This window comes from Camarhynchus parvulus, chromosome 28 (assembly GCF_901933205.1).
Source record: "Camarhynchus parvulus chromosome 28, STF_HiC, whole genome shotgun sequence".
NCBI classification, from domain to species: Eukaryota; Metazoa; Chordata; class Aves; order Passeriformes; family Thraupidae; genus Camarhynchus; species Camarhynchus parvulus.
Window position 1 is genome coordinate 1825192 of NC_044598.1, and position 26904 is coordinate 1852095.

The window sequence follows — 26904 nt, forward strand, 5'->3', positions numbered from 1 at the left end:
CATAATAGGAGCATTTCATCAAATCTTTAGTCTGGCTGCTTGAGGCTCTTATGCAGCAGCATTCACCCGTCTCCTGTGTGCACCACGAAGACTCGGGTTACAGGATTTAGCCAAATAAGTAATAGCTGCTCATTAGAGCCCTTCAGCTGCAGGTACACCCAGTGGACCCTGTTTTTTCATGCCTTCAGATATGGGGAATTAACTAAAAAGTGTTAGTAGTGTTTTCCTTCTTTAAAATTTAACACCAAATGATGGAAATTTGGTAGCCTCTCCTCCTTTCCTTGTCACGTTTTACAGGGTCAGAATTATAAAGGTTGGCAAAGCCCTTTTAGATCATTAAGGCAGCACTGCCAAGGCCACCACTATACCATGTCCTCAAGTGCCACATCCACAAGTTTTTTAAACACTTCCAGGGATGGTGACTTCACCACTGTCCTGGGCAGCCTGTGCCAGTATTTTCCTTTAATGCACACTGTTAAAAACATCCACATTTTGCAAGTCCCGCTTTGGTTCCCCTCACGGAGATAACTCCGGACTCCCCTCACGAAGGGGCCGGGCGAGGCTCGTTCCCGGTTCCCCTCACGGAGGGGCCGCTCCCCCTCACGGAGGTTACAGGCTGCTCATGCCAGTCTCGGTCCCCCTCACGGAGGTGCAAGGCGGCTCATGGCAGTCCCAGTTCCCCTCATGGAGGGGCCGCTTCCCCTCACGGAGGTGCAAGGCGGCTCACGGCAGCCCCACTTCCCCTCACGGAGGCGCAAAGCGGCTCACGGCAGCCCCACTTCCCCTCACGGGGCGGCCGGGCGGGGCTCGAGCGCGGCTCCCGGCCCCGGCCGCGCCGTTGCGGCGGTGCCGGCAGGGGGCGCGGGCGCGGCCGTTCCGCCATGGCGGATTACGAGGCGGTGCAGCGCGGCCCGCTGCGGCTGAAGGGTAGCGGTGGGGCCTTGGGGGCCGGCAAGAGGTGAGGGGCGACGAGGGGAACCGGGGAAGAACGAGGGGCGGTGAGGAGGAGCCGGGAGAGCGGAGGGCGAGGAAGGGACACACAGCCCTGGGGCTGGGCGCTGACCAGGCACTCCCCGCAGGAAGAAGAAGAAGGCGAAAGACAAGGCCCAGATCCTGGAGCAGATCGTGAGCAGTAAGAAGCAGGAGGAGGAGAAGAAGCGCGGGCTGGACAAGCGGACTCCGGCGCAGGTGGCCTACGAGAAGATGCAGGAGAAGCGGGTAAGGCTTTAAAACCCCCGTGAGCCCCGGGGTGCGGCCCCTGAGGGGGCTGCGAGTAACCGGCCCTTCTGTGTCTCCTACAGCAAATGGAGCGGATCCTGAAGAAAGCATCGAAAACCCACAAGCAGCGAGTGGAGGTGAGCAAAACCATCCCGAGTTCCTCAGGCTAGCGGGCTGAAGGAGCCGTTCCGCCTTGTCAAACACAAGCCGGGACGCAGGGGAGGTTGTGGTTCAGCTTGGTAATGTCAGCGCCCGTTTTCTGTCTCTTTTCCTCCCGCAGGACTTCAACAGGCACTTGGATACTCTGACTGAGCATTACGACATTCCCAAAGTCAGCTGGACTAAATGACCAGGCTGCTTTTCACGGCTCTGGAGCTGGAGTTGTGTTTTGTTTGTATCAAGCAGGGTTGTCATGTAAATCTTGTCTTTTCTCCTTATTGTCTAATACATCTTCTGAGCTTTTATGACTATACTGTCTTATTTTATAGACTTGTTTTTTAAAACCCAACATGCAGCAGTGTCTCCTCTGGGCTGAGGAGCTCTGCTTTATGTTAATGCAGAGGGCTGGTTTTTCTTAGTGTTTATATGAGTTTTATGCAAGATTAAGGCCAAAACTAACTGCTACGAGCCAGATGGAAAACATTCCTTTATTTCTTTGATTCTAACAGTTCTCCCTCTTTGCGGTGAAGAGTCTGACAGGCTCACATTATTTAAGTTTCTCTATTAAGTTATGTGAATTGTGTAATTACTTTCTATCAAGGTCTGGCAGAGGCCATGTTGCAAAATGTGAAATATGTAAAATTGTTTTACGAAAGGATATTCTTTGCTATTTGATCTTTGTATACTTTCAAGCCTAACCAGCAAGAAGGGAGGTTTAATCCATGGAATAGAGAGGAGCCAACAAGCTGTGAGTGATGTCCAAGTTTTGATAGTTGATGTGCTGGATTTCTGGGATCCCACCGAGCATCCTGGCTTGTGCAACCCTGTAATAAAAATCAGTGTGTCTCTCGAGTGTGTAATTACTGGCTTGCTGTGCACTGGGTACTGAATCCGATTTTTGTGGAAAACAGTATCATTTCTATCTTGAGTATCAACAGTATCATTTCTGTCTTGAGCTCTCTCAGAGGGGTCTGCTGCAACTTGTAAATTCTATGTAATTTATTAAAACGCTGCTTTCATCCCTTTTTTTTGTGCTGATATACGCATGAAATGGGGAGTGTGGAGTTTGATTTTTACCCCTCTGAGGGCTGACCTGTCTCATGATGTTCGAACTCCTAGGGCGCCGCTAAAATCGGGATTTTGTTTTAACCCGAATGAGGCTCCGCCGCGGGCGCCGTTGAGCCCTGGTACTCAGCGTGTGTCCGGGGCCCACCTCAGTCTGGGCGGGCCGGGGCAGTGTCGGGGCCGTGCCAGCGCTACCGGGACAGTCCCGGGGGAAAGCACGCCGGGACTATTTAACGTGGCTGTTCGCTCGCGGTATCCTTCCGCCGCACGGCGCGTATCGCTGCGTGCAGCCCGTGCGCGGCCCGTGCCGTCACTTCCCGCGGAAGCGGAAGGCGGGCGGGACGCGGCCCGGCCGGGGCGATGTCGGCCAGCGCCGTGTATGTGCTGGACCTGAAGGGGAAGGTGAGGCCCGGAGCCGAGCGGGAGTTCCGCTGCCGCTGGGAGGGCTGCGGGGGTTCCGCTTCCCGGGCTGCCAGCCCCGGATTAGCCCGGCGGGGACAGGGGAGTGTGGCCTGTAGCCCCTCGCCGGTAGGGGTGTTGGGTGAGGCGGCATCCCCGGGTAATTAATCTCTGCCGGTGTTGTAGCTGCTTTGCCTCTGAGGAGTTGGTTTTCCTATCCTAAAATCGTTGTGAGAGTGTGAGCAGGAATAGGGGAAGGTCTGGGAAATACTAATACATGACTTGGCACTTAAATGTTGGTATTCGCGTTCTGATCGGCAGAGTATTTCAGCATTGTGATTTGCACGTGTAAATGCAGAGAGGCTCGAGGGAAGCTGGATGATCTTCGAGGGGCCTTTCACGCATTTGTGTGTCTTGCATGATAACGTCCTTATGGAAGAGAAAAAAGAAGGATTTGGTTGCTTTCTTTGTAGGTTCTGATCTGTCGGAATTATCGTGGAGATGTGGACATGTCAGAGGTGGAACATTTTATGCCAATCCTTATGGAAAAGGAAGAAGAGGGGACACTTTCTCCTATCCTAGCACATGGGGGAGTTCGTTTCATGTGGATTAAACACAACAACCTGTATCGTATCCTTTGTGCTGCAGATGTGCGGACATGCCAAGGGCTGCTGGTTTGGGTTTTTTAATGTCAAAATGCAAGTTGGAGAATGGGTGAAGTGGTATAAAGAGGCTATATTCAGTAAAGTTGGTTATATTAAATAAGGGGGTTTTGTGCTTTACATAGTGTAATATGCACCAGCAGCATAAGGTCCAGAGAAGTGTTTTAATTTTACTCTAATCTGTGACTTCCTGGATGTTTATCTTCATATCTCCTTAGATCATATCTACTGTTAAGTAGTTAATGCATAATTCCTCTAGGCAACTCTGTTTGCCTAAAATTAGGCTTTTCAAAATGCGCTTAGTAAACTTTTTTTAAAATGCACATTCCTGAACATCCTTTATCAGTTGTTGCAACTTCTAAGAAAAATGCTTGTGTATCACTGGTGTTTTCATTTTTATATAAAGTAGTTCAGGTGAGTATATTTCAAAAGTAATCTTTGTGTTCTGTCTAAATAGAGGTGCATAGAGCTTTCACATTTTCTAAGAACTTCAATAATAGCATTTTTGCTTTGTATTTGATTATTTTGTAGGACTGTCTAATAAGGGCACTGATATTTTGTAGCTGTGTAGGCAGAGGATGGGGCAGATGCTGTAATAGTTACACAAGAGCTGAGCACCTGGAGGAGATTGTGAATTGGTGCATGATCCGAACACAGATCCTGTGTTTGGTTCATCTGTATCTGTTGAGAAAAATATTTTCTCCAGAATAAATATTTTTCATAATAGTTTATTCTAGGATTCTCTGTATGTGTTTTAATTGTGGTAGTTTCCTGGGGCTGATCTGAGCAGAATGCTGTTTGGGAAGTATGGGGTTGGGGTTAGAACTTTACAAGATTATTATTTTAGATGCAGAAAGATCTTCTGCATGTGCTGTGCTGCCTCAGTTAATGTCCTTCTTCTCCCTCTCCCTCCTCTTGTTGCATTTCAGGTTTTTTCTGAATATTTCAAGGAGTTGGAAGAAGAGAGCATTAGGGATAATTTTGTTATTATTTATGAGTTGTTAGATGAGCTTATGGATTTTGGTTATCCACAAACCACTGATAGTAAAATTTTACAAGAGTAAGTATCACTCAACAGTGATGACAAAGCCCTTGTAATGTTTTGAGCCTTTTTCCATAGACAAACAAATGTTTCAGTGTGTTCTAATGATCAAATATATTAATTTTCTTTTTTTTTCCATGTTAATTCTCTGGTTGTGAAGGTACATCACTCAGGAAGGCCACAAACTTGAAACTGGAGCTCCACGCCCGCCTGCCACTGTTACAAACGCTGTTTCATGGAGATCAGAAGGGATAAAGTACAGGAAAAACGAGGTGTTCCTGGATGTCATAGAGTCAGTTAACCTTTTGGTGGGTACCTTGTAGTTTAACTCTTGTGTGAGAATTGTAGGAGGAAGTGTTAAAAAGGGCTTTTTGTACAAAAACCTGCAATAGAAAGTCTGACTGTGGAGGATGTGCTGTGACACTCAAAGCAATGTAATCATTAAGTTCCCCCAGGAAAATCCAGTACAATCCTGCTTTAATTGTGTCTATTGCTGATTTTTTGATATGTCCTTTGATCCTCTGTCTGTGCTGCTTCACGTCCCTGATTTAATTCACTCTACTGGATTAATTCCTCATAAGAAACACATCCAAGAAATCCCAGGGCACGGGAATGGGGTGGGAGTGTTTCTGGATGTCACAAGGTACCCTATCAAAGATGTCTTACCTTCCTGTTCATCTTTGTTCAGGTCAGTGCCAATGGGAATGTGCTACGCAGTGAGATAGTTGGATCCATTAAAATGAGAGTTTTCCTCTCGGGAATGCCAGAGCTGCGCCTTGGGCTGAATGACAAAGTACTCTTTGATAACACAGGCCGTGAGTGTTATCATCATAATCATCACAGATGCTATCTGGAGTCTTGAGGTTTGGGATGCCTGGGTGGCTTGGTGATCACAGAATCATGAAGGTTGGAAAAGCCCTCTAAAACTGCTGAGCAGCACCACCGTATTCAGCACTAAGCCATGTCCCCAGGTGCCACATCCACAGGCCTTTTGAACACTTCCAGGGGTGGTGACCCCACTAGTGCCCTGGGCAGCCTGTGCCAATGCATGGCCATCTTTTCAGTGAAGAAATTTTCCTAAAATATAACCTAAACCTCCACTGGCACGACTTGAGGCCATTTCCTCTTGTCCTGTCCTGAGTTGCCTGGGAGCATAGCCTGACCCCCACCTGGCTCCATCCTCCTGTCAGGGAGTCATGGAGAGTGAGAAGTCTCCCCCTGAACCTACTTTTCTCCAGGCTGAGTCCCCCCAGCTCCCTCAGCTGCTCCTTGTGCTCCAGCCCCTTCCCCAGCTCTGTTTCCTTTTCTGGACACACTCCAGCCCCTCAATGCTGTCCTTGTTATGAGTGGTCCAGCACTGATCACAGGATTCCAGGTGCCTCAGCAGTGTCCAGCACTGGGGGACAGTCACTGCCCTGATCCTAGAAAGGTGGCTAAAAGGAAGGAATGTCAGCAGGCAGCAGCTGTACTCTGGTGAGACTTGGGCCGTGGTTTGTGTGACCTCATGTTTTCTGCTAGGTGGGAAAAGTAAATCAGTAGAACTGGAAGATGTGAAGTTCCACCAGTGTGTTCGTCTCTCTCGCTTTGAAAATGACCGGACAATCTCCTTCATCCCACCTGATGGAGAGTTTGAGCTCATGTCCTATCGCCTCAATACCCACGTGAGTCTGGATCTTTGCCTTTTTAAAATGAGAATGGTTTAGATTGTAGCCATAATAGCTTTCCCTTCTTTTTTTTTTTTCCCTCTTAAAACATAGGCAGCACAGGGGTTTTTGAGTCAATTATTAATAGCAAAACTTGGTGCTCACTCCTTCTGGAGGAAGAAGGAAGTTTAGACTTCACTTAGCAATAAGTCTCTGTATTTTCAACTGCTGTTGAAACTGTTTTTGAAATACTATGTTTTTAATCTAACTACATAATGTCAGTGTAACAATTAATTGTGCTTGTTAACAACAGTATTTATGTCACTTAGTTTGATTGGAGTATGCCAGCTATGGTGATAAAGAAAAGTCCAAAAATTCAATCTAGAGAAGGTCTATAGCAAATAAATAGTTCAGGCCCTAGTGTGTAAAACTATCAAATATTTTCTGATGCAAGTGTTTGTTATTAGGGATTAATCTGAGACACACATTTTTAAGCCTATAATTCTTGTAGAATTGCTCATTGATATATCAGTGCTTGCTCATTTGTATAATTATTTCTTAAAAAAACACGATTCTGTCATTTTGAATACCCCAGGCTGCATTTCCTGTGTGGTTCACATATTGAGTGTCGTTTTAAGGGAAAGCAACATTTTGGTGCCTCTGTCAGAGTAAAACTCAGAGCTGTGATGTGTTTTTCCACCACCAGGTAAAGCCCCTGATCTGGATTGAATCTGTGATTGAGAAACATTCCCACAGCCGCATCGAGTACATGATCAAGGTCAGACATCCTTAAATAATTATGGCTAATTTTAGTCTTCTTTTGTTTGTTTTCAAAGCTTGATGAGCAGTACCTGCATTTTTGTACAAGTATTCAGCATTTCTGTGGGACTTAGATACCTTTGAAGACTTCGTTTTTCAGTTATGATCTCAGTTCCAGTTCTGGTTCTCAGCATACAGGTTGGGGTGGAGGGGAGCTATGTGTCTCACAGCTCTCTGAGCTCACCAGCATCATGGAAATACTTAAACTCTCCTTTTCTGCTTGGTTGTTTTTCTTCTTTAGGCAAAGAGTCAATTTAAGCGTAGATCAACTGCCAACAATGTGGAGATTCACATCCCAGTTCCAAATGATGCAGACTCGCCAAAGTTTAAAACCACTGTTGGAAGTGTCAAATGGGTCCCAGAGAACAGTGAAATTGTCTGGTCCATTAAATCTTTTCCAGTAAGTGTTATTTTTTACTCTTACCAACAAAGAGTGTAATAATTACATATTCCATTCACATTTAGACTCTGCCTAAAGGAACTCCTGTTGGTATCAGAAAGTAGCAGTGGACTCTTCCTCTTTTTCCATGAATGAAAGATGGAAACTTGCTAATAGATGTTGTTTATATTTGTTTCACTTGGATATTTTTTCAGAACCCGGGCAGAGAGCAGATTTTTGATTGATGTCTCTGGGTGGTGTAATCCTTGGCCTGGTTTTAGCAGCAGCTGTTTGAGTTTTGTCAGGCTCTACTTCTTGGGTGGTTCCACGAACATGAGCTCTGTCCACTGCTAGTGATGTGATAGTGCAGCTGTGTGTCACTATTTAATCTGAATTTTTGAGTATGAGGCTGGAAGAAAATGAATTATGCCTCAGGCTGGATCTGCTGCTTTTTTTTTTTTTTTTAAAGATTTCACAAATAAAAATACATGTCACTCTGAAGCTCTGGAGAAGAGCTGGAAAAAATAGTGGAGTTCAGCAGTTTGACATTAAGAAAACTACTTGTATCATTGCAAGTTTTTTATTATTTTTTGTTTCAAGAAAAAAACAATTGTCCCTTTTGGATAGGGTGGAAAAGAATACCTGATGAGAGCTCACTTTGGACTTCCAAGTGTTGAAGCTGAAGACAAGGAAGGAAAACCTCCCATTAGTGTAAAGTTTGAGATTCCCTATTTCACCACTTCAGGAATCCAGGTCAGTGATTGAAAACAGAAATGCTGATAAATTCACATGCTGGGCTCTAACACATGAGGTGTTTCTCATCTTGATGGTTCCTGTTCAGTTTTATCCACAAGACAGATTTTTACCCATAAAAGGGTCAGGTTTTTTGCCTTTCTTTTTTGCTAAATGCTGCTTTGTCAGCATGGGAGACTTTATATCTCACAGATCTTTCTTTCCAGGTTCGCTACTTAAAGATAATTGAGAAGAGTGGCTACCAGGCTTTGCCCTGGGTCCGGTACATCACCCAGAATGGAGGTGAGAGGAAGGGAATATTTTGTTTCTCCAGAATACACCTACAAAGTGAAGCTCCTATTTTTGAGTATGGAACTATCTGGTTTAGATACACAGTAAATTAAACTACACTGTTTCTTTTCTAGTCCTCTTTTTGGTGTGTTAATAAAAGACCCACTGGCGTAGAGTGGTAATGCTGTTCAAGTATTTTGTAATTGAGCTGGAATTTGGGAAATGTAAAAACAAACATGTCATTAGCAGTGTGCACACACATATCATTCTGCCACCTTTAAAATGTATAAGACACTGTCTAGTACAAAATACTAGATTTTTAGCAAGCAAAAATGGTGGGGTTTGGTTTTGTTGGGGTTTTTATTTTATGGAATTGTTGAATCCCAGACTGGTTTGGGTGGGAAGTGACCTTAAAGCTCATCTTGTTCCACCCCTGTCATGTCAGGGTCACCTTCCACTGTTCCAGGTGCTCCCAGCCCTGTCCAGCCTGGCCTTGGACATTTCCAGGGATGCAGGGGCAGCCACAGCTGCTCTGGGCACCTGTGCCAGGGCCTCACACCCTGCACAGGAAACAATTTATTCCTCAGATCCCATCTAACCCTTCCCTCTTTCACTTGAAGGCCATTCCCCCTCTCAGTGTTTTATTGATATTTGCATCTTCTTTTATTAATATATATTAATACAAGAAGGTATTTTATCACTTTATCCCACCTTGCTGCACTGCTTTACTCCTTTGAATGAGACAAATTACTAAAATTGGGTTTTTGTTGGTTTTTTCCCCTTTACAGACTACCAGCTCCGAACACAGTAAAACACCTGACAGGCACCACAGACAATAAACCTTCAGGCCTAGAATTCATGTGCGGAAGCTTCTGTGGTCCTGAGAGCTGTGAATGTTGCCAAGGGTCTCGTTTCTGCAATCTTGGATTGACAGAAGAAAGATTGGAAATTAATTGATTTCAATAATGTGTTTGAGCTTTTGAACCATTAGTATTGATTGTGTGAATATTTATTTCATTCTTAGAACATGCTGATCTTGCTGCTAAATGCTAATTACATTAGGAGTAGCAGTTACATTGAGGAGCCAGGAATCCAGAATGAACCTTGGGAATGTCTTGTCGATGCCTTGTCAGTTACAGTCACGGAGTTTCTAGTATTTGTATTTTAGGATCCCTAAAGACATTGGCAGCATTATGCTACAAATTAGGGAGATGATTGTGCAATTAAATGACTGCTGAACACTTCGTTGTATTTAGCCCAAGGTATTTATTTTTTTTTTCTGGGCATTTGGGTGCCTTAACTCATTCATAGCTCTGTTAACTTAAAAAAAATTGCAGAACATGAGTTGAAATTATCTGAAGTCAAAAAACACCGTTAGCTTTTTTTTCATGGATTCAAAGGAATTAATCTGAGAGAACAGCTTCCAGTGAAAGGTTTGGAAACAAAAATAGGGCTTTGTTAAAGACTAAGTTAACTGAGAACAGGAGTAAATGCCTGTGGGAGAGTCTCTGGAAGCAGGATTGCTGCCTCCAGTCAGTCGAAATGCAGGTGAAAGAGTTCCAACCTTGTGACACCCCAGGGCCTGGAAACCTCTGCCAACTGGCCAGTATTTGCTTTTTCAAATTTCTGTTCATCAAACAAGTTCCCAATTGTCATATGTAGGCACAAAGCCTTAGATTAGGTATTAAAAGACCAAAACCCTTCTAGATGTAATGTAATTTGGTAGGAAGATTGGGTGTTTATGATTATTTTTCCAGATAACAGTAATATACTCCAAGCTCTTCCTGGAAGTTACTGTATAAGAAGAGGCCGACAAAAATACAGTTGCCATCTTTCTTCCAGCTTGCCTTTTGTGTTAATTTAGGGCAAATACTTCCCCTTTTTTGCTATAGTTTGCTAGAATTGTTTAACTTCATTTGCCCTAAGGAGAGATATTTTCTTTCTCAGTCTTTTCCATTTGTAAACAGCTATTACTGTATCTTCCTGGCAGAATGAATAACAGTTTGCAATGTTATTCTTAAAGGTATTATTTTTTTTACATGCCATTTCATTTTTTTTTTCTCAGAAGCTACAATTGGCATGGGTGTACATAGTTATTTTGGGTTTTGGTGAGGTTTTTTTTTTCAGGAAAATTGTGACGGTTATCAGTATTTTCTTTACACAACTTTTAGGCTGTTTTAGCTTGAATTTAGTACTCCTGAGAGGTGCTAAACTTACACCATCAAAATCTAAATATCTATGTCTCCAGATGCGATGTGATAATACACTATGTGCAAAATTCTCCACTGGTGGGAGAGTCCAGGAGTGTCCACAAAGAGTGAGAAGGTATTTCAGTCACTGTCCTCACTGAATCCTTCTAGACTGTACATAGATACACCTGTGTGTAAATTAGCCAAAAATCAGCTCAACTCCCCCTAGGCTGCAGCTGCTGTGACATCACAGAAGATTTGCCTCAGGAAATCTAATGTCTGGTGGTGTTTGGCAACAACCACACACCCAGTTTTTGGCAACCTTGGGTGTGGACCGGTGTATTCTGACTCTGTCACCCAAAAAGCTTGATGTTGAAACAGAATCATCTTGTTCAAGATTTCAGTTCCACTACTCATTTTCATTTGAACAATTAAGCTTATGACTGGACTAAAACTTTTTATATTAAAACTGTAACTGGTTGACAAATCACTTTCTGCTGACTTTATTTTTCCAAGTGTTTGCTCTAATTTTGCCTGTAAAATGTGACTCTCCATCTTTGTTTTCCTCTTGGAGTTTGGATCTTGTGGACCAGAACCATATTTTCTCCTGTTTTGTTGCAGTTTGACTGTTTTGATGATGGGGCATCAGCCATGCTTGTCCAGAAGGTAATAAAGGCAGAAAGTCCTCTTTGAGTCAGTTGTACTTTGCCTGATTATTTTTCATTTTGATTTATACCAGGTAGTAACCTCTGATCTCAGAGTATGCTCAGCTCTTTTAATGTGAGGCCTGGATAAGTGGAACAGAACTTTATAAAAGCAGAAAGTACTGATATTCCTCATTCAAAAAAAGTTTCACTTTTCTATTCTCAGCAAAATCCACCCATGCACCATAAAATTGGTACTCAGAAATCAAAATTCCCCCCCTCCTTTTCATCCGCTCGTTGTTACAATGTGGGTGCACAGGCAGAAAGACAAAAACAAGGGATGTTATTCCAGCACCTGATCTCCTACAAGGAGGGCAGGTTTGGGTGAGACACTGAGAAGAAACTTCCCTGGATCCCTGGAAGTATTCAAGGCCAGGTTGGATGGGGCTGGAGCAGCCTGAGACAGTGGAAGGTGTCCCATTTAGAATGAGATGGGCTGTAATGTCTTCCAACACAAACTACTCTGTGATCCTATGAGGAATTTTTTTTCCAACAAGTTTTGTTCTTAGACTGACTGCTAAATCTTTATCTCACTGAACTTCATTCTCTGCTTAATGTGGTGAAATGTAAATATCTTGGTTTGCCACCATGTTATAGGTAAGTACCTAATACAAAAGACTTTTAAAAGATAATTTGCATGTTTGAAGTGTCTAATCTGTGTTTTCAGCTCGCTGTGGTTTCATAGCTGTGTTGGCAGCTGGCTGGAGATGCTCACAGCAGAAACATTCCCTGTTCCTCCCCAGGCACAGAGCTGTCACTTTGTCACGCACCATTTAATTACTCCTTGATTAGATAATTGTCTCTCCAGGTGCGTCAGCGGCGCTCCCTGTCCTACCGTTCAATTTCCTGTAGTGGTACGTGTGTGTAGCTGAATGAGGGAGCTGCAATCACTCTTTGTGCCGCTGCTCCTGCCGGCAGATGGCATTCCGAGCCTGCTGCTCCCAGTACGGACCAGTAAGAGCCATGCGAACGCTATGTACCCAACTAGCCATGATTTCGGAAGGCACGGCTATTTTAGTGATTCTGAGTGCATTAACAACCACCCAAAACATGTAATTAAATTATTTTTTTAGCCTTATGCAGTGTGATTTTTTTGGAGTTGAGCAACTTCGCAATTTAGCTGGATAGTTTTAACATTCTTGTTTCTTGCTTTTTTTTTTCCTCATGTGGCTGATACTGGTACTCTGCAAAGTGCAGGTACCAAGGAAGGGAGGACCTGGTGCAGCACCACAGGAGCAGCTACTCGGGGTTGTACACTGGTGCTGGGCATTGCCAGGTCACAAATTAAACCTCAGATGGTGGTCTGAAAGCTCCCATGTGGTATAATACTAAAAAAAAAAGAGGACCTTTTCACCCTCACACACTTTATTAGCTCTAGAGAAAACTGGTTTTGTCTCGATAAATTAAGACAGAACCTACTTCCCAATCAAGTAAAATGAGTGCCTTAGAAAAGCTTCATTTCACCTTGGTCTTCCAGCTGAAGAGTCTTCTGTTATGTGTTTTTAAGGTTTTCCTGCTCTTCCTTCTCTCTTGGCAACTTTTGCTGCTGGAATACTCTTTGGACTGCTTGTATTTGCTTCCCAATTCTAGTCTGAGCTGGTTTTGTCTATAAAACATCCTTACATATAAAGAGAGATCATGAGACTCTATCTGGAGTGGAGTTGCCTCTGGTTAGGAGATTGCACCTGTTTATTTCTGACTTTATTCTGTGAAAATAAAAAGGCTAAACCTTGGCACCTCTGTCTTTATCTTGTGCCAAAGGCAGTGTTGCAATATGTTCAGTGCTTTTTTTTCCCCTCTGTGGTTGACACCCACTGCTGTTTGTAATTTCAGCAGCCCTGGCATGGCAAGGGTTGATGGCCTTGCAGAAAACAGCGTGAGAGAGCAAAGTTAAGGGACAATATGAATAATCTTAATTTCCACGGTAATTAACTATACAACTATGTTATTTACACTACAGGAGAAGTCAAAATGTAAACAAACAATTGTAAAACTTTTATTCCACGGCATTCTGTGCAGTTCAATGTGTTCTCTAAGTCATGCCCTCCCTACACACGGATAAAACTTGTTTCTCCTGTAGTTACAGCGTGTTGTCTTGACTCAGCATTTGTTAAAGCACCGTTACAGCTCACTGCAGGCAGATGCAGGAGATTCCCTTGTGTGGCTACTGCACATTAGGGAATTAGTGAAAACTTTGGGTCTTTGGGAGCTCCAGGACAGGAAGGACACAGAACAAGTCCAGAGGAGACCACCAAGATGATCAAAGGGATGAGGAAGGGCTGGGAGAATCCCAATTCCAAATCTTTGGCGTGACCTAACTGTGACCATCCCAGTATCTGACAAGAGTCCACAAGAAAGATGGAAAGAAACTATTCACAAGAGCCTGGAGTGACAGGAGAAGGGGGAATGGCATCACACTGACAGAGAGAGGGTTTAAATTGGGTATTAGGAAAAAAATTTGGTTTTGAGGGTGGTGAGGCCCTGGCACAGGTTGCCCAGAGGATCTGTGGCTGCCCCATCCCTGGGAATATTCAAGACCAGGTTTGATGGGGCTTGGAGCAACCTGGTCTAGTGGAAGGTGTCCCTGCCCATGGCAGGGATAGAACAAGATGGGTTTTGAAGTCCTTGTACATTTCCTGTGCTGTGACTGTGACCTCCCAGGCTTTGGCAGTGTGGGAGCTGTATGGGGATCAAGGTGTGGATCAGCAGTGTCATCACTGCTCTGGGCAGCAGCACATGTGGCTCTGTTCCTTCACACCAGCTCCCAAAGAGAAAGATGTAGGGATTGTTTTAGAGATAGGAGTTACAGCTAAACTCGGGTCTGTGTTCTCCTGAAAATGAAGCAGTGCTGTTTTATTAGGATGTGTTCTGGACTAAGTTCCCAACAATTGGTGCAGCCATCTGAAACTGAGACCTTTCACAGCCCTGCAACATCCAAGGAAGATTAAATCCACTTTTCCCACTCCAGATGTTCTGCTGCTCTGCAATTGTTGACAAACTCACTAAACCAGAGGATTTGGATAATTCTGCGTTTAACATCAGAAATTATGCCCGGCTTATAACCTCTCTCTTCTCACCTCATTCCTCCTCCACACTGCATCTCCTTATGTCCATCTGCTCTTAAGTCCTGCCCTGACAGCTGCAGCATTGCATCAATGAAACTTCATTTTGCTGTAGGTGGAATTACTCTGAGTTACTCTCAACAAATTGTGGACTAGATCACGGAGCCTCCAAGTTTGTTTGTGGGCTGATGGTCAAATAAATAAACAGAAACAGGCCTGAATCAAATGATCAGCAACGTGAGGAACAAGACGCTCCTAGAGTCAGCGTGCTGGGCTCCAGCCTGTTCTGGAGAAAGTTTTGTAGGCTTAGTTCAAATTTTGGCTGTGGATTTGTACCTTGGATCAAAGTTTTGTTGCAGGCTCTTCTCCAATATAAAGCAAAGAAACATAAAACAACAAATATCTAGTGAAATCCAAACACAATCTGCTCTATGCTATGCTACAAAAATGAATGAACTCTGCCTCCCACCCACTCCCACTGTGACTTGCTGTGAATAAGCACCACTCAAAGGAAACCACTGCAAGGAGTTCTGCCTCTTTCCAGCAGGAATAACAATGGAGCAAGGAAGAACGCTGACTAGCTTTACCTCTGCTATTCCAGTTGGGCAGGTGGAGGTGAAGAGCAGTGGGATGTTTAAAAGACCACTGAAAGGACTCACTCTTCACACTGAACTGAAGCCCAAATATTCAATATATAGGCTTTATATTGAATATTTATTATATTAATTTTATTTTATATTTAAAATATATTTATACTTTATTATTTATATATACTTTATTATACATCATTATATATTTTGTATATATTTATTATATATTTATATTTTTATATAATTTATTACATTATGATAAGTCTTTACCTTTTTTTTTCCTATTAAGTTAGGAAAAGCTCTTTTCCATCCTTCTCAAGGAATGTCTTATACTTCATCTGAGAATTTCTTAGACCATCTGAGGCAGCATGGTGGTTGCACCCCAGATTTTGAGGGATAGAAGAATATCTAGGGAAATCAGGCACATAGGATAAATCCATCCATTTGTTATTTATGGATCTTCAAGCCACTGGGTTACAGGTCACTGATGTACCTGTTGGATTTCAGGGAAGGCTTTGCAGAGTGATTCTTCATGGGCACACTGGATTGCACTGATGAGAACTGGGTGCTGCTCCAAATCAGAAAGAGGGCAAATCTTGATCTGGGCTTTTTCATTTTAAGTAGTTAAAGAGGTCACAGAAGCTGCTGGCTCCTCCCCAGCAGAGAATGAAGAATGCAACTATCCCACCAAGTTCAGAAGCAAGTAGGGGCACTGAGTTTCCTGTAGTATCAAGATTTAGGGGGGTTTTACATAAACTGTGGCAAATATCTATTGGATGGTGGGTGTAGGAGATCTCAAATGTGTGTTAGAATCAGCCAGTTATTGAGAGGCAATACAACACCCAAATTCAGGTGCAGTTTCATATTTTCAAGTCCTTTCTTAAAACTCCTGGAATGGTGCTCCAAGCTGCACCTGTCACTGCTGCTGTTTGGCCAAGAAAATGCGACAAAACTGCACAGACAGGAAGGGTTTGAAGAAATTTTAGTATAAACATTGAGGGGAAAATCTTGAGGGAAAGGATAATGAAGCAGGATTGTTCAGAAATGCTGACATTATAAACAAATGAAATCTGCTTTTTCATCTTCAAACACAAAAAAGCAGTCTATAAAGTTGAAAAGAAGCATGTTTTAAATGGACAAAAAAATATTATTAGTGTAGAATTCCACCTTTGCACTGTATTTGTTTAGAAAAGGACTTATCAGTCAAGCACTGCCCTGCATCAGAGGTAGGAACCTGTTGCTCCTTAAGCTGAGCTCCCCTCTATGTTTCAGCCACCTCTAATTACTCCCTGACCAATAACGAGCACATGGCTGCAGAACAAGTGTTTATTTTCTTGCTTGCTTATTTATTCAAACAAAAGCACAAGAAGAGAGGCTTATGCGTGTGGTGCACTCTACAATTGTTCAAGTTTCCAAGAGGTCACAAGGGTGCCAGATAACATTAGCAGCTAAGTGCTGTGTTGTCCTGTTGTGTTATCAACAGGAAACATCTTTACCAGCACAGGAACTACAGCTTTGTAATTGGCCTGGTGCAAGAACATGACAGTATTTTCTCATCCTATCAGGACTTGGATATTTTGGGAACTGGTATATAAAGCTTGCAGCACACAGTGTCTTTTGGACATTAGGAACAGGTTCATGGCAGAAATCAGTGTGCTTTGCTATTTTAGTAGTTGCTATAGTTGCAGCATGAATTTTCTTGCCCTGCATGGTTCAGGATGGTATTTCATTACAGTCCATATGTGTATTTTTATTATTTGAGTGCAGATGGACATGTTTAAAGGAATTAATGTGGTGATATAAGCCTTGTAAAGAAGCCTTTAGCATATAAACAACAAATCCATAAATCATATCAATGCAGGCCATGTTTAGCTTTCATTAAATACTCATAGACTTCTATGGTGCAAGATTGAGCTCTATCCAAGCAAATTTCAGATTCACTGGATGATAAAATGTTATATTTGGGGTCTGAAATGAGCAGCGTTCTGCATGATCCATGTGTTGAGCAGAACAGCCCTTCTGCCTCACACAGTTAATGGTAAAAAAAGGGCAGTAACATCCATAACTAGCGTTAGATCAGAGCAAATAGTGCTTCAATGGAGCTGTAAAGAGCTCTTTTGGAAGGGGGCCAATATTGCAATTAATATTCTGTATGGAATTACACCACTTGTTGATTATAGCAAGCCTCACTTGGCCCATTTGATAAAGCTGGAGTGGGCTTTTCCACAGCTGTTGTCACTGTTTTCATCCAAAGTAACGGTAACTACCAAGAAGAAAAAACTACAACACGGAACACACAGCCTGAGGATTGCCCAAATTTTTCCAAAAAAGTGCATAATGAGAAATTCTAGTAACTTGAGGGTGATTTTGATCCTTCAGAATAGTCAGTGCTACACAACCTTTAAAGCACTATTGCATGTTGCCCTTTGAGAGCTCACACAGCCAGATCTTCTAACTTCCACTCTTATTACAATTTTTCTTAAATGTCTCTTGACATCAGAAATCAAAGATATCTTTCATATAGAAATTTTTTTGATAAATGCGGCCAAAAGGATCATTTTGTTACCAATAACAAAACTGGCTTCTACAATGACAAAAGTCAGGATTTTCTTTCCATTTTATTCTGTATAGTACACACTAAAAAAAACCAACCCAAACTGGAAGTTTGCAGGCCCATGTGAGCGTTTAACTGATCACAGAATCTTCGTTTGGCCCTCACTGATTCCTGTCTCAAAACTTCCTGACATCTCCCAGCAGAGCCAGAGCCAGGAGCTGCAGCACTTGGAGCTCGCTGTGGTAGTGCAAAATTATGTCCCCAAACTATTCTGCCACGTCTTGTGTCAAATACCCAAAATATCAGGGGCTGATGATGGCAGGTGTTATTTTGGGGGGGTGACACAGTCAGAGATGGGGAACTAGGAGCTTTTTTCCTCCCTCTTGCTCACTCTTGAAGCATGCTGGTGGAGGTGGTGGGAAGGAGAGAACTTTTTGGGTTTCCTGGCTGAGGTGTTGGGGTGCCCAAACTCTCTGAGGCAGCAGCACTGGCGTAGCTTTCTCTTTTCCAAGCAGGATTTTGTGACAGCAAAGCCAGAGGGGTTCAGATTAATGAAGGGACTTTTTTTTTTTGTAGCAAATACAAGATTTTTTTTTTTTTATTGGGGTGAGAACGTGAATTCAGCAATGCCTGGAAGTTAAGGCAAAGTCAAGCTAGAGGAGTTTGTTTCCAGGAGAGCATTTGTTTGTGTGCAAGCATTTGCTGATAGAATTGATGCAGGGGAGAGCTCGGAGTCCTGTGTGAAGATGAGAGGGAACCTCCACCAAAAACCACACCTCTTCCAAAAATTGCAGCCCCAGAACTGCTGCCACAGGTCCTGCCCCTGGGCGTGGACTCTGCAGGTGATGCTCTCAAGGGCTGTGGGAACTCCTCACCTCCAAAACATCAGCGTAATCCTTCCTGGAGGCTTCTCCCCCTGCTGAGCTCATCAAAGCTCCTGCCCTCACAGCACCACCACCTCCACACTCAGTGCAAGTTTCCTGCAGGTGCCGTGGGACATCCCCAGCTGTGACTCCCCACACGCTGAGTCAAGGCACAGCAGAGCAGGGAGGGTGGCTGGGCTGGGTGCAGGATCATTTCTGCTCTCGGGGAACCTCTCACCCACGTTTCCTGCACGAATCCTGGGTGAGAGTGCTGTCTGGGAGGGCAGGGGAAAGCCAGTGTGTGGGAAAGTACAGTGGCGCACGGTGCGTCCCATTCTGCCTGGGACCAAAAATGTTCTGCTGCCTGCCCTCCATCCAAACCCACAGCTGTGAATGCTGCCTCATTTTGAGCCCCAGGTATTTTTCCCTTTCCTCTCCAGGCCATTGGTTCCCCTGTCCTTTGCCATATGGGTTAGAAGCTGCTGGCTTGGTGCTTGTGTGGGGGATGTTGGCCTCACCTCTCCTGGCTCCTGACCGTCTCCTCTCCCCATAGCCACAGAGTGAGAGAGAAATAAATGTTACAGCTGCTTTTCCCTGCATCCATAGTGCAATTCTGAAGGGAGGCTCTCAGCCTGCTGTTTGTGGCCCAGCATTTAATGGTGCCCCATGTCCCATCAGCAATAGCCCTTGGTTCAGAGCCATTGAACAGCTCCATCAATGGAGGAAAGGTTTAAATACCACATTGCGGGTTCAGGACCACCTCAGTGCACAGGAGGAGTTAACAGGTCAGTCATGATGACTCACAATTGTCACTCACAATGAATTTCCTCTAAGATCCTATTCCTGGCAGTGTCCAGAAGGTTATTTGCTCAGCAGGGCACTGCCCCAAGCCTGTGTCCTATAAAGCCCATAAAGCAGAGCTTAAAGGGCTTGGGATGCACCTGCTGGAGCCTGGGGAATGGGCCATGACTGAGCTGTGCCAAGCAAAGATTCGTGCCTTGGTGGAGCCAGGCAAAAGGGGCTGCTGGTTCCTGGGGGTACCAGTGAGGTATCTGAGGCCTCAGGTTTAGCTTTTATATTTTTTACACTCTGTGCTGCTTTAGTGGGTGGGTCTGGATTCATATCAGGGGATGGTGAGCTCTGTTCACAGAGCAGGGAGACAAAACAATTCCTGCTCCAGCTGGGCACCAAGGACAAATGATCCAAATCTCAGGCCCAAGAGCACAAACACCGTGGGCTGGAGAGAGAAAAACGAGCAGGGTGGGACTGCATGGGCTGGAGCTGGAATTGGACAATGAACTCCAATATGCAAACGGAGCAGAACTGATAAAAGTGAGAGACCCCATGAGAGGTCGTGCAGTTTGTGACCATTTTGGTTTCATCTTGGGTTCATTTTGTGACCATTTTGGTGCATCTTGGATAGCCCTGTCTGGGCTCTTGTGCTGCCCAAGGTGGATCCATTGAGGAGATCATTTAAATAAATCCCTGCTTTATTCTTTAACTCTGTTTAGCCTCTGTTCTAGCTCAGCCTTCACAAACATCAGTTCAGAGCTGGTGGTGAAGGAGGCGTGAGTACAGCTGCCCTTGGCTGTGAGGAGGGTGAGCATCCTCCCCAGAGTGAGCAAACCAAGGTTCTGCAGGGCTTGGAGAGGCTGCAAAGCACCGTGTGGGCAGCACCCTCAGGCTGCTGAAGTGCCTGGGGCTGCCATTCTTTGCTTTTCTGGGTTTTTGGGTGGCTCCACCACTGCTTTTATCTTGGTCTGCCACAGGGGAAGGGCAGCTGTAGCTAATTCCCACGGGCCTGAAAGAGCAGCGGTGAAATAAATTGGAAAGCCTCCTCACTCAGAGAAAAGCAGAGAACTAGTGCTACCAGCGTGGCTGAAAGTGAAAGGGCTGAAGGAGCCTTTGGCCCACATAGGGAGGGAACCATCTTCTTGTTTTTCTGATACTCTTGAAAAGAAAGAAACAGCTGCTTTTCATTTTCTGTGTAAAACAGCACCCGTCAGTGCCAGGGCTGCTGTAACAGCCCCACCATGCTACATGAAGCTGGGCTGAGCCCCTGTCCCAGGGGTGTTGGGGGCACCACTCAGCAAGAGCAGGCACAGTGGTGGGAAAGTGGTGGCCTGAATTTTAGATTTTATTAAAAAAAAAAAAAACACCATATATTCAGTTTGTTTGGAGGCTATTGCCTTTTTAGCCATTGTTAGAATGAAAGCAATCGGGCACATAATAATTCCCACACTGTAGCATTGAACCTCTGCCCAAACAAAGAGCCATCACTGGGCATGGTGCAAAGGATAAATTAACTTTTTTCTATTATTGCCTTGGAAAAAACACACTCTTGCAGTCTTCTGTAAAACATACCTTCGGGCAGAACAGATTCTTTTCACTTTGGACAGCATCATTCACAAACGCTACACCACAAGTTTGGTCTGAAGGAAACCACACATGATCTGACTCTTTTTATCTCAAATCGGCGGCGGAGAGTTCGGTGCGGTTACAGTTCTCCTCATTTCTCAGAAGAGATGATCATATTTAATCATTGTGTCAGTTGGCACAAACACCATGTTTGTAGTGAAATGCTAAAAAACAGCGCATTTATCTTCCCCTTGATCAAGATTTGTGTGATAGAAGCTCTTAACGTTAAAACTCATCAGCAATGAAATGTTTGAAGGGCTTAGCTACCCAGCTTGTTTACTGTAGCCTATTTTAAAGAATGGTCTGATCTCTCCTGCCTAATATAACAAATACAGCATCAGTAATCTCCACCCAAGGGCATTCATTCCTTGGCAGGCTTTGCTTTGGCTCTGAGATATTATTTCTGGACTTTTTTGAGGGAATGACAACTACTAACTTGCTTCACTGAGCAGCACATTTCAGAATCCACATTTCAGAATCAGCCTGTAGGGGTTGCCTCACAGCATGTCCCTACCAGCTGCACTGGTGCAGGAGCCAAAAGTCATTTGGAGGGGAAGAGAACTGGAAGAAGACTGTGATTCCCCATCTGACCCACATCAGAGGGGCCAGAGAGTCTCTGCCTGGTTTCCTGCAGTGAATCCATCAGGTCTGCTGGGAGTGCTGCAGCTCTCAGTGACACAGGGCTGCTCTGGGTGCTGTTACATCACCCTGCTCCTGGGACTGACCTGCCCTGATTCCTGTCATTTCACTGGCACCAACTCCTGCTGTGGTATTGAGAGGTCCCAAGCACACAAAAACCTCCCCTGCACCACAGAGTGAGCAAGCAAATCAGTCCTTGCCTAAAGAGCTCACTTGTCATTCATGTTTAGTCCAGCTGGGTTTGTCTGTCTCCTGTTGGGCCAGGGCTCCACTCCCCACCCTGCCCTCCACAGTCAGTGACAGCACAGGCTGAGAGCTCAGGGACACAGGCAATGCCTCTGGTGAGATGCAATGAGTTTTGTTTGTGCTCAGGCTGCAGTTTCAAAGACAACAGAAAGTTTGAAACATTGCTTTTCTGTCAAAAAGGCTGTTTGAGCTCTCAGAAAGGCAACAGGAGGAGGGGACAACTCCAAGTCTCAGTGCCTGGCACGCAGAGCTGTCCAGGAGCATCTTCCCTGGCCAAAGCAGCACCCTCCCAACCAGCTCCAAAGGAAAAAAGGAGCATTGCCAATAGTCAGTGTAATTGATACCCTGTCAGCCCAAGCCCCAGCTCAGGTGCTGCTCAGCAGCTCAGGGCTGTGGCACCATTGCTTTCGTAGAGTTTGAGTTTCGGTGGTTTCCAACGACCTGTTCGGTTGATATGAAATTGTGGAGGAGTTGAAAACTCAGCTGTGCTCTAGGCCAAACAGACAGATGAAAAGCCATGCAAGGCCTGCACCTTGTCCCTGAACAGGCTGTTACACGCCCAAAGCTGCCAGTTTCCCTCCTGCCACTGAAACCCCGGGGCCAGTGGCTCCTGGAAGGTGTGCACTCATGTTCTGCAGGATCATCTGTTTGCAGGAGCTTCTGGGATGAAAAATGAAGCTGCTCCTCTGCTGCCACAAGCCCATTTACTCAGGAAGTGCTGCCACACAGCCAGAGGCAGTGACAAGATGGAAAAAGCGTGGTATTGGCATCACATCCCATCACAACAACTCTTCCCAGAGCACAGCTGAGCCAGGCGTCATTGGAGGGGGGATGCTGTAAGCAAAAACCAGTCAAGCACACCCACCCAGATGAGCTTTATGAGACTTATGTCCATGGGGTAGCTACATGAACCTGGCGCTTTTTTTTCCACCTTTTTGGGCAGGCTCTTTGGGGAGGTTTAACTGGAGTTGGTCATACACATATCTTGATTTTTTCCTGCAGGTAAAAAACTTTTATTTTGGTTTCAAAGCTACTCGTGTCCCTCACTACACAGCATGTGGCTGTCCACAGCCCCTTGAGGTTTTCAGAACAACCCTGGGGCTGCTGGAGGTGAGAGCAGGGATTTCCATGGAGGAGCCTTGCAGAGAGCTGACAGAACAGACTGCAAACCACCTGGGTGAATTCAATTACAGCCTTGAGGTGCAAGCGAAGCAACAGCAAAGGCAAGTCACCCCAGCCTTTGAAATGCCAGTTTACAGCGTGAGCAGGGGAAAATAGCACTTTGTTAATTTCTTGTTTAGGAAAAAAGCAGCAGAACACTTCCTTTAGTGACACATTAGCTGACAGTGGTGCTTTTATGACTCTTTCCTAGTCACTGATGAGTCACTGGATGGAAGTGCAGGGACAGACTGTTCTTAATCCAAGGGTTGCAATCCAGTGGTTCAGTGTCACCCAAAACAAGGTGCTTCTCTTGCTCCTGCTCTCCCTTGTGCCATTGCCATCAGCAGTTCTTTCTGCCCAAGTCCTTGATGAGCCCAGGCTCACATCTGGTGGCCCTGGGGCTCTGTGTGTCGCCAGCAGCTCCATCCCCACGCCATGAGTCTCACCACAGCTCCTGCTGCCCACCACGACAAGCCAAGGAGTCTCCAGACTTCACCAGGCAATTTCCCCTCGCATTGCCTCCTAATGCAGTTCATATGTTTAGACATCACCCTTCACAGATATCCATTCTTTCCAAGTTCCTTACATTTTAGATTATATATCCTTAGTTTTGATCCTTTGCATCAGAAAATAGGGGTTTTTGAAGCTTAATAGTGAGGGTTCAGTGCATCTGCCAGAGTTCCTGGCACAGCCTGCATCCTGCAGGAGCAATTACTTTCCAGTGAGTCTCTAAAATTGGTTATTTACTTCCACTTGTAGGCCAAAAATACTTTAAAATCAGGACAGTTTTTTCCAGTTACACAACCACCCGAAATATCTTGAATACATAGACTTCCACTGTGGTTCAATAGTCAATCTGAAAATAGCCAAAGCAGTTTGTAAAGCATGTTAAAAGTGTTCTCTCCCAGAATCCAGACTTTAGGAGTGCAGCTCTATGGTCCAAGTCAACCAACGTCACGAAGCAAAATCAATTCCCCTGATTTTATAACAACACAGGGAAAAAGAGATACCACAGGAGAGGGCAGCCGGTCTGTGGCGCTCTTTAGCAGCTGCTTGGGCAGAATTATCACAACCAGCCACTTCCAGAATGTCCTTTATGTCTATTCATGTCGAGTTTATTTACTGCTCTTGGTAAAACAAAACCAGAGTTGGTTTCTGACCAGCCATGAGATTTAGGATGTTTTTCCATTAGAGCTTTTTAATTAATTATAGTGAGTTTAGAGCATTAAGTGTGGGGCATTTGCTGCTCCTACCATTTTCATTTATCAAAAGCATTGATAACACCTGTTTTGGGTTACAGTAGTTTAAGAATCAGAACCCTTCTCTGTCTTGAAGGTACAGGCAACAAAGTGCGCAGTGATCTTGTAAAGCTCTCCAGAAAATCTTCTAAAGATCTCAAGGCACTCTGCAAAGTGAGGCTCCATTTGTTTTCCTTACTCATGCATATTTTAAACTCCCTTTTAAGTTTCAACGGTTTGCATGGGTGTAATTCAGAACAGACTGGGGCCTTACATATTTTGCATACCAACAAGTTATGCGAGTCCAATTTCTGAAAAAAAGATTATATGAACATTATGATGCAGTTGTGGAGTAACTCACTGGAAAAAAATAATAACACAACAAATCCTGAAGGATTCACTTTGTAATTTTAAGTGGATGTTCACAAATGAAAGAAAGCTTTGTGTCCACCAACAATATGCAGAAAGGAATCAGCCTTTCTCCAAACCTACTGAAGAACCATTGGCTTAATTTGTAGGTTTAAGTTACTGGCACCCATATATATATACGTGTGTGTGTGTGTGTGTGTGTGTGTGTATACACATACATATGTCATCTAAACTTTAAATGATATTGAAAAAGTAGAAACAGCATGATAAACATATATATTTTTTATGTATGTCATCTAGATTTTAAATTATATTGAACAAGTAGAAATAGCATGATAAACCTTCAAAGCTGAAATAAAAAAGAAGCTGTGTTTTAACTTAGTGCTGAGTATTTATACAGCCGGCACCGTTTAGTCCGGCATGTTTGAGTGAGTGCAAGTCTGTGGTTGCAGTTGTGTATAAAAATACTGCAGCCTGCTCCTGCTTTAGGAACTAAACTTCAGTTCCCAATAGCTCCCTCTGTAATTCTCTTTCCAAATAAAAGGACAAACTATTCCTGGCTCGTAACGGTGTATTTCTGTGGCTTCTTGAACTATAATGAAGGTAGTCTGGAATGTTAAAAATTACACACTCAATTCCAGTTCTGAAGCCATGGTAATTTAGGCTTTAAATGTTTTGAAGTTTACATTTTGAGTCTGTTATTGTACAACTTTTTAATTAAAATGTTGCTGTAGTCCAGATCACTAATGCTTCTTGCGCAAAGATCCATCAACATCTATCTTAAAACCACTATATAAGGAACTTGATAATTTTGGTATCAAGGGCTAAGGCCATCTGCTTGGAAAATTATTTGGTTTTTATTTGGCTCCTTCTAATTGTAGAAATTCAAAGACATCTTTGATATCCACTGGATTCCAACAATGGAAACATCAGTTCTCTTTCTGTAAATGCTTCAGATCTGTCTCTGCTGCAGACTTAATCTTGATGCAGTTCAAGAAATAATCTGCCAAGCTTGCCACCAAGGAATCAGGTCTGGATTTTCCTGCAGAGCCAATATGTACCATTGATGCACATTATCATCTCTATGTTTTCCCAGTGGGATGCTACTAAATAAATCAAAAAACATGACATTGTCCTTTTTGGATGTCCTCATAACCCAGAAACAGCTATTCTTAGGATTAATAGCTCTGTGGACTCTTCTTGTTATTATCTGTAGCAGAGAGTTGGTAGACATTTATGCTTGAAATATGCCTTCACATTTATATCCTGTGTACAATGAAGTGGGACTTAAACCTGATCTCCACTCTCAAGTTAAAATTCCTCTCATACCCCGTGTAAAGAGTGGGAATTAATTCCAGTGTCAGTGAGAGGTACAAAACAGAAAACTAACACCACAAGGCTGGAGTTTTAGTGGGGCTTGGGGTGGGGTTTCTTTGGGGCAGGTATGGAGGTCCCTCCTAAAGCCAGAACTGGCCCAGTTTTTGAAATATATTGAGTGGCTATAGGCAAAACCCAGCAGGACAGCAATGGCTTTGTGAAAATTCTGCATATTGAGGGGGAAGTCAGAGCTTTCCAGATGTTCCTTGTGTCAAATAACTCAGAAATCTATTTACAGTTAGTTCAGGTTTAGATAATTTTGGTGTTGGGGGCTAAGGCCATCTGCTTATAAAGCTGTCTGGTTTTTATTTGGCTCCTTCTAATTGTAATTCCTGTACAATGTAAAATCGTAAGCTATTACTGTATTTGCATTTACTAATCGTTGTACAATAATAACAATTTCCAGTGTAGCATCCATGGGATTCTTGCAGGACTGCAAATGTTGCCTAAATGCTTAGAGACAGCTCTAAGGTAGTAAGGAAACAAAATCCTTTCCTATCTATCTGAAGCAGCCCCTCAGCCAAAAGGTGCATTGAAAAATAGAGTGGACCTCCCTAGTCTCTGTGGTGGCTGTGAAGGCTTCAGACTTTGACTTTTGTCATCCCACACCTCAATATTATGCACTAAGAGAAGCAAACTCCCTCTGACACAACAGTTGGCATGAGCTGTCTTCATAGCAACCACATGCTTTGGCACCCAGTGCATCTCTTGCTGTGACATGGAATTCTGCATTGCACCTGATTTTTGGCCATGAGTTTAGGTTTTCAGGTGTAAGCAAAATGAGGTGTTATTATTGCCACCTAATCAAGGCAAAACCAGTTTCACTTTCTTTGAAGCTTTTTATCTCCCTACAACTGGATTTGAATCTCTGACTTCACCACCACAACCCCAGAGCCATAACCACAAGGCCACATGGTTGCAGAGCTGTTTTTGGAGGTGGTAGTGATGTGAGTTATTTTAGAAGCTGCTAGCTATAAATTTCAGTTATATTTGAAGGAGGGTAAGTGAGCTTTGAAAATCCTTGGTGAGTCTGTCCTTCAGTGACTAGTAGGCAATGACTGAGGCTGCTGGCAAGAGTGGGAATG

General features: G+C 44.0%; 2 protein-coding genes across 2 annotated transcripts; both read left to right on the forward strand.

Moving 5' to 3' along the window:
• The first annotated feature begins 831 nt into the window (after positions 1-831).
• FAM32A (family with sequence similarity 32 member A) lies at positions 832-2400 on the forward strand. The gene is made up of 4 exons (XM_030966928.1): positions 832-958; positions 1080-1218; positions 1302-1355; positions 1499-2400. The coding sequence occupies exons 1-4, from the start codon at positions 882-884 to the stop codon at positions 1565-1567; spliced, it is 339 nt and encodes a 112-aa protein (XP_030822788.1). The 5' UTR covers positions 832-881; the 3' UTR covers positions 1568-2400.
• A 273-nt stretch (positions 2401-2673) lies between these two features.
• On the forward strand, positions 2674-11291 carry AP1M1 (adaptor related protein complex 1 subunit mu 1). The gene is made up of 12 exons (XM_030966907.1): positions 2674-2844; positions 3315-3471; positions 3850-3917; positions 4433-4563; positions 4706-4853; positions 5234-5360; positions 6064-6206; positions 6895-6966; positions 7249-7407; positions 8014-8139; positions 8346-8421; positions 9198-11291. Exons 1-12 carry the CDS (start codon positions 2803-2805, stop codon positions 9218-9220), a joined length of 1272 nt encoding a protein of 423 aa, XP_030822767.1. The 5' UTR covers positions 2674-2802; the 3' UTR covers positions 9221-11291.
• The last annotated feature ends 15613 nt before the right edge of the window (positions 11292-26904 follow it).